Raw genomic sequence first — 7,993 nt, forward strand, 5'->3', positions numbered from 1 at the left:
TTTCTGTGAATGCTACACAAACTTATCAGCTGAATAATGTTTGCATTGTTTACAAAACCGTTTAAGTAATGAATCAGCGACAACATTTTTTTCATTAATTAATTAATTGATTTCATTATTTATAATAAGAACCCTTTTATTTTCAAAGTCAGGGTAACAAATGATGAAATGTTAAAATGATGAAATGTCAATAAAAATAATAATAATAAGAAATGATAATTTTTTTTTACTCTTTTATTAGGTTGCAATTAAAATCATTGATAAGACCCAACTGAACAGTGTCAGCCTACAAAAGGTTACAAACTTATTTTTATATTTTTATTGTTTTTGTTATTGCTGTTGTTGTTCGTTTCAGTTGTTGTTGTTCGTTTCATTTACTGTTGTTATTTTTTACTTTTCAATAACAATTTTTTTTTATTTATATTTCCTTTCATTTCCCTTTTAAAGTCAATTACAAAAGAATCATGTACCAGCAATGCACCAACATTTTTATTTGTTTTTTATTTCTTCATTCACTGTTTTTCATTTATGATCTCATTCATTCATTCATTCATTCATTCATTCATTCATTCATTCATTCATTCATTCATTCATTCATTCATTCATTCATTTATTCATTCATTTATTCATTCATTTATTCATTTATTCATTCATTCATTCATTTATTCATTTATTCATTTATTCATTTATTCATTTATTCATTTATTCATTTATTCATTTATTCATTTATTCATTTATTCATTTATTCATTCATTCATTGGCTTGTTCTTTCACTTTTCCCATTCGCTCTGAGCACCTGTGTGAGTATATTCTTTCTTGCCCCTACTCTACTTGCACAAATGAGTAAAAATTTAGACTTCAATGTTTGCTTATGTGTTGTACTTTGTTGTATTATGCGTATTAATACAATAGTTTATACATTGTATGTGTGATGTACGTGTATGTGTGAGCTTATATGTGCATGATGCAATGTCAATGTACTTGAATATACACAAATGTTGTTGTTGTTGTTGTTATTTCTACGTTAATTAGGTTCTTTAATTGATTTATTTATGTTTGTTGTAGTTATATGTTAATTATGTTCTTCTTTAATTGATTTATGTTTGTTGTATTTAATTTGTTGCAAGTATGCTGAAGATGCAAATAAATAAATGGCTGGAAAAAGCGGAGCCTTCAAAGAGAGTTTTCTATAATTGAAAGTCACCCTTAGATCCGAGATATCATTGATGAAGTGCTCTTTATCAAATGGAAAATCACGATTTACAATGAACCCTGCTTCAGAATTTTTTTGACTTTTCATGGAGGATTTGTTTTGAAAAAAACTTTATTTGGCTGATGTTTATGGGATGTTGATCTTCCTTAGCTGAAACTGTCCATTTTTTTTACATGTTGATTGCCTTGTTTGTCAGACGACTGAATTAAACAGTGTCAATGTCTAATAACTCTATTTACTCTGACACCTGTCGACGTCTATGGAGGTTGATTGGGATGATGTATGTCTCGTGAATAAATGTTTCATCTATCTATGATTTTATAAAATATTGATGCGTTTACACGCACTTCACATATTCTCTCACACGTTTGATCATACATGTGCAGTGCATACACAATCACACACATACATGCAAACACGTACAAAGGCGCGTGCACACACACACACATACACATATATTTAGATCGGTGACCACTGTCTAATGTTTCATATTATATATTCGCACTATTTACTTAATTATCTCTTGCATATATGTTATGGTTTTTCAAAATAAATTTGCATTACCAGTTGGATATCATAGATCAAATATTTGTGAATCAATTGGCTATAAATAAATGATACACGGATATGCTAATGATAAAAACAATGAGGATAATAGCAATTAGGGTGCTGATGATGAAAATGATAATGTTGATAATAATGATATGGTGGTGGTTAAAGAAGTTAATCCTTTTAATGCTTTTTGGCGGTTATAGTTGTGGTGATTATGACGTGATGACCACGTCTGGATGTGATGATGTCGACGATGATGTTGTTTTTGTTGTATGTTAAAAATTTTTAATTCTTTTTCCACATTTTTTTGATAGTATTAAGCGATCAGCATTCAAGTATGTACTTGAGATTAAAACTATTTCGCTACCACATTTTTACTACTACTACCACTATTGCTACCACTACTACTATTACTACCACTACTACATCTACTACTACTTTTATCACTAGTAATTTACTGCTAGTAATATTATTCTATTCTATTATTACTACTAATATTAACAAAACTATAACTTTTTATATTTTCTACTGTTATTCAACTCTGACGCACGCAGGACTGCTTACATATCATTTTGCTTATGCTTTTTTTTGAGAAACATTTTGTTTGTAATTAGCGCTATACAAATGTTCGAATAATAATTTTAATTTTGAGACCTTCATGTCAGGAAGATCGTACTAGCGACACTACACACATACACATCACGTGTGCACGCGCAAGAACTGCATCATATACACTCCAGCTGCATGTTGGTAGCCACTGAGTTCCGGACAGACAGTGTTCGGCCATCGCTCAACTGAACTGCACTAGGCAGAGGCACTTCTACCGAGCCGACTGAGCTAATTCGTCCAACTTTTATTACCCCGCTGTTTTTGTTCCTGCTACTAAATTAATGCCTCTATAATTACTAATACAAAAATGCGCAATTACTAATAATCTAATCAATCACACCCATTACTACTCAGGAGTATTTACTGTTTACATAACTCTGCAAAAGTACATGTGAACGGCAGACGACAGATATTTTTGTGCTGCATAAATTGAGTGCAGATCTGAGGAAATAATATACAACATGAGGTGGTGCAAATTGCTTATCCGCTAAGCAACATGCAACTAAAATAAACACGTCAGCAACAACAACAGTAACAATAATAGCCAAAAACGATGACAATAAAGTTTATAACCACGTTAACAAAAATATCAGCAGCTTTGAATAAATAAATTTATTCATTCATTGAATAAAATTAGGCATACAGTAACAGCAAGCAGCAACAACTAAAGAAACTAAAAAAAACAAAACAGCCAACAACACAACAACAACATCATCCACATCAAAGATTGTAGTTCTTAATTAGTTATATTTAAACGACAATTTGAACTGTGAAAAGGTCATGGTATAACAATAGGATTCAACATCACGCTGGTAATGATGGTGTTGATGACGAAAAAGATGGTGACGAGATGGTGGTGATTAAGTTTATGATATTTATAATGGTGATAACGATGATGGTGGAGACATTATAATAAATGATGGTATTGATGATGACATTGCACACACACAAACACACACACAAACGCACATACACACATACATACGTATTTACGTTACATACATATATACTAGGTATTGATGATCATGATGATGGTTGTGATGATGATCATGATGGTGGTGGTGGTGATGATGATGATGATAATGATGATGACGATGATGATGATGATGATGGCGATGATGATGACACTGAATCTCCTTGGAACCTACATCACAAATCACAAAAAAAATCTAAAGAAATTTTTTTGTTTTATGGCTGTTGAGTTTACAATATAAATCTCATACCCTACTCACTCACTCTCACACTTATTCATTCGTTCGTTCATACATTCGTTTGTTCGTTCATCCATTCATCCATCTACGCACACACAAACAAAACACAGATAACATGTTACAACATTTGTTTACACATAAACATCACCAAACCAGTTACCAATTTTGCTATGGTTTTGAGTAACGCATCTCTGTAAATTGACAGAAAGTAAATTGATATTTGAGAATAGATAAATTTAATAAATTAAATTAAATTAATAAATTAATTTAATTAATTAATTGAATGTTTTGCAACCTTGTTACCTTGAGACATGTTTTTTTTATTTTGTTTGGTGATTTTTGGTATGAGGACCTTGTATTTATTATATATATATATATATATATATATATATACATTATATACAATGCAGTTATTATTATTTTACTGTTGTTGTCTTATGTTGTTGTCTCTTGTGTATAATTTATGGATAAATAAAATGACTTTAGGCATGTGTTAGATCAGTCTGAGCTGTTTGAATCTGAGAACATCATCATCATCATTATATCATTTTCATCATTTTAATTATCATTGCAAATCATTCATCATCATGTTAATTATGAAGGCAAATCATTCATCATCATCGTAATTATCAATGTATTTCATTCATCATCATCGTTGTTATTTTCATTTGTATCAGCAACAACATCTTCTTTTTCTTCTTCCTCTTCTTCTTCTTCTTCCTCATCATCATCTTCATCATTCTTTTTCTTCTTCTTCATCATCATCATTTTTATTCCCATCGTCATTACTTCAAATTAAATCTTTGCCATTTTTTTTGTTTACATTGAAAACTGGAGCAACATATTCCAACCAAGTTGACATTTATAAACATGCTACATTCATTACATTCACACCACTGCACTGGTGTTGTTTGTTTATTCTTTTGTTGTTGTTGTCCTGTTTGTGTCGGTTTATTGTTGCATGTTAACATATACATATATGTGCTTCTCTTTATGTGTGCGTGTATGTGTGAGTGTGTGCTTGTGTTTTTTTTTTTATAGATTTTCATTGGTATTTTGGTCTGAGTGTATGATTGTGTTCTTTTAAGTGTATGTCTCAATTTCTGTGTTTGACTTAAATATGCATTTGCAATGTCATTCAATTTTTTTCGTTTAAAAATATTTAGTTTCTAGTGAATAAATTTTCATCTCATGTCATTTATACTCATCAAAGGATATTATTCATACCAGTCAGCATCAGGCCAAAATACAAACTGTAAAATGAGAGTTGTACATCCATTGAAACACAAACATTCTCATATCAGTTACAGAAGTTGTTATCAATCAATACATAACAACTGCAAGCCATACCAGAAGCTTTCTTCAATACATTGCCAGACAAAATAATTTGTTATACTTAGGTAATCATAACTACACTATCAAACACTTCTCATATCAACAACAACGTGAACATTTAATTTGAGAGATGGCAAGTGCATATATTGAAGGTGTTTTTATTAGTTCGTTCTTTTTTTGTGTGTGTTTGTTTGTTTGGTCAATTTGTTTACTTACTTTATTTATTTGATTTAAATTTCAATCACGGGTTCGCTTTAAGAATAATGTTTGGAACATTACAATCGATTACAATACACCGGAGGTTAAAAATGTACTACTATTCACAGCAAAAAAAACTTCAATTTATACGCCTGTTCTTACAAAAATTTATGTCCTTGCTCTGTTATGTTTTACTGTGTAGCAAGCTTATTCTAAATGAATGTTTCGGAATGTGTGTTTTTCCATGTTTCACATATATCTCTTTCTTGGAATGTTTAATCTTAAAATTAACATAATTTCTTATGGAACTATTTTAAAACTTTGTATTAATTTAAAGATAAATGTGCAACTCTTCAAAATTATTATAGCCATCCATTTCAGAATAACAAAAATATCTACTATATATTAATTTGTTGTTATAATCTATTCACATGTTTCATTAAATTGCCAGGGTTTGTACTTCAAACTTGTTTTTAAATGTTATACTGTAAAAAGTTCACATATTTTTATGTTTTTAGACTGTGTATGAGAGTTAGTGTACGTGTGTGTGTACGTGCGTGTTCGTGCGTGTGTTGTGTGTATTAAAGAATGTCTTAATTTATTTGTAACAATTTTCTTTTACACATTATCCAGTTAAGAAGAGAAGTTAAAATAATGAAGATGTTAGACCATCCCAACATAGGTATTGTTGCTGATGTATAGTTGTAATTATTGCTATTGTTTTGCCGGTTTTTTTTCTTGTTCTTTGTTGTAATGGTGTCATTGTTGTTGTTGTTGTTGTTGTTGTTATCCTTATTGTTGTTTGTTTTTGTTGCTGTTGTTATTTGTTGTTGAGATAGTTGCTTTGTTATTATTAATTACCCTTTACTACAAACACAGAGTTATCAACTACTAAAATACTAGCACCATTAGCATTGTTATTGTATTTTCACTTACTTTTTTATTGCCCTTTTATTTATCGTTTTTAAATTCTGTTAATGATTGTGGAGGTTGTTTTGTCTTTGTGCTATGTAATTAGTAGTTGTTGTAATAATGATCATAGTAGTCTTAGTATTGATAGTAGTTTAGTTGTAGCAGCAGTAATAGAGTTTGATATTATCAATACATGCATGTACTTGTTTGTATTAGCTTTGGTTAGATTTAGTTGATGCGAAAATAATGTTGGTTTTGAGTTACTTAAAATTTGGACACAAAGTTTTTAAATAATATCTTTGGATATACTGAAGATAATATATAATTGGGAAGGTTATTTATTTGTCCATCTAGTTTATAATAAATGTTTAGTTGAACATTCCATTTTGTTTTTGAGCGGCGTTTGAAAATGTTGTCAAAGTCTGATTTTTGAATATATAAGATATATTATTTGAAGATAATATATAATTGGGAAGGTTATTTATTTGTCCATCTAGTTTATAATAAATGTTTAGTTGAACATTCCATTTTGTTTTTGAGCGGCGTTTGAAAATGTTGTCAAAGTCTGATTTTTGAATATATAAGATATATTATTTGAAGATAATATATAATTGGGAAGGTTATTTATTTGTCCATCTAGTTTATAATAAATGTTTAGTTGAACATTCCATTTTGTTTTTGAGCGGCGTTTGAAAATGTTGTCAAAGTCTGATTTTTGAATTATTTTGCTTCATGAGTTCAAACTCGGGCATATAACGCGGCTGATGTAGCTGGTAAGTAATATCGTGGAAGCATGCGGGGAAGTCGGTGCATCTGAGCGTAGGACACAAAAGTGGTTAAAAAATTATTTACTGGCGATATGAGCCATCGGAATGAAGAGGGGTCGATTGATGATGATGAACTGAAGGATGTTGCTGAGGCCTAACCCCGCCAAAACCTTTTGAAAAGTTGCAAGAACTCAAGCTGGCCCACACAACTGTAGTTCGTTGTTTGAAACGAGTTGGTGAGATCAAGAAACTTGATAAAAAAAATGCCACATGAGTTGAACCAAAATCAGAAACTTATTTTGCTCGGTGAAAACCATCCGCTTCCTAAACGGATTGTGATCTGTGATGAATGAATGAATGAATGAATGAATGAATGAATGAATGAATAAATGAATGAATGAATGAATGAAGTAATTAGAGACCAGTCAAAGCATGTAAATAAATGAGGGTAATGAAAATGAGTTAAACAGATTAAGTTAATTAAATGTAAATTACGATCATGCTAATGATGCAGTTGTTATACAACAATTATATAATCATTTTAATATTTGCCGAATATTTAATTTATTAACTTCAATTAATGATATCGAAATAATAATTATCATTGTTATCATAATTTTCATGTTAAATAAACTTCATACAATGCAGTTAAACTTTATGAAGTAATTGAAACGGAGAGAACACTAAACCTGGTTATGGAATATGCAAGCAGAGGTTTGTTATTATTTATTATTTATTTATTATTACTTTTATTATTATTATTATTTTGTTATTATTATTACTATTATTATTATTTTTGCTATAATTTTGTTAATCTTCATAAAAAATTATAATTTTCAACACAATTAGGAGAGCTATTTGATTACTTGGTAGCCAACGGGAGAATGAAGGAAAGAGATGCCAGGGTTACATTCAGACAGGTTGGTTGTTTAAATTTGCTTGTTGTGTGTGCTATTCCTTTGTAGCGTCGCTACTACTACTACTTCTACTACTACTACTACTGCTGCTGCTACTGCTGCTGCTGCTACTACTACTACAACGCTTCTTGTATTACCAATGCCTTGAGTTTAATAAAGACCTTGATAAAAATGTTGACTGAGGTTTTATGAAACGTTAATGTTAATGATGAATAGTTGATATGATGCTGCTGACGATGACGATGGTGAAGATGAAGATTATGATGATGGTGATGATGA

The 7,993-nt window shown here is 30.3% G+C and overlaps 1 protein-coding gene across 1 annotated transcript in view; it reads left to right on the forward strand.

The window, feature by feature from the left end:
* Window positions 1–241: 241 nt before the first annotated feature.
* The window catches only part of HELRODRAFT_84170 (hypothetical protein), a gene marked incomplete at both ends in the record, with an annotated part of 14,572 nt that continues 6,820 nt past the window's right edge, over window positions 242–7,993 (forward strand). The window contains 4 exons of the mRNA XM_009024011.1: window positions 242–295; window positions 5,752–5,800; window positions 7,446–7,511; window positions 7,647–7,717. Of these exons, the coding sequence (XP_009022259.1) occupies window positions 242–295; window positions 5,752–5,800; window positions 7,446–7,511; window positions 7,647–7,717 (240 nt within the window). The remainder of the gene's footprint in view (window positions 296–5,751; window positions 5,801–7,445; window positions 7,512–7,646; window positions 7,718–7,993) is intronic.

The sequence above is a fragment of the Helobdella robusta genome (assembly GCF_000326865.2).
Source record: "Helobdella robusta unplaced genomic scaffold HELROscaffold_39, whole genome shotgun sequence".
Lineage (NCBI taxonomy): Eukaryota > Metazoa > Annelida > Clitellata > Rhynchobdellida > Glossiphoniidae > Helobdella > Helobdella robusta.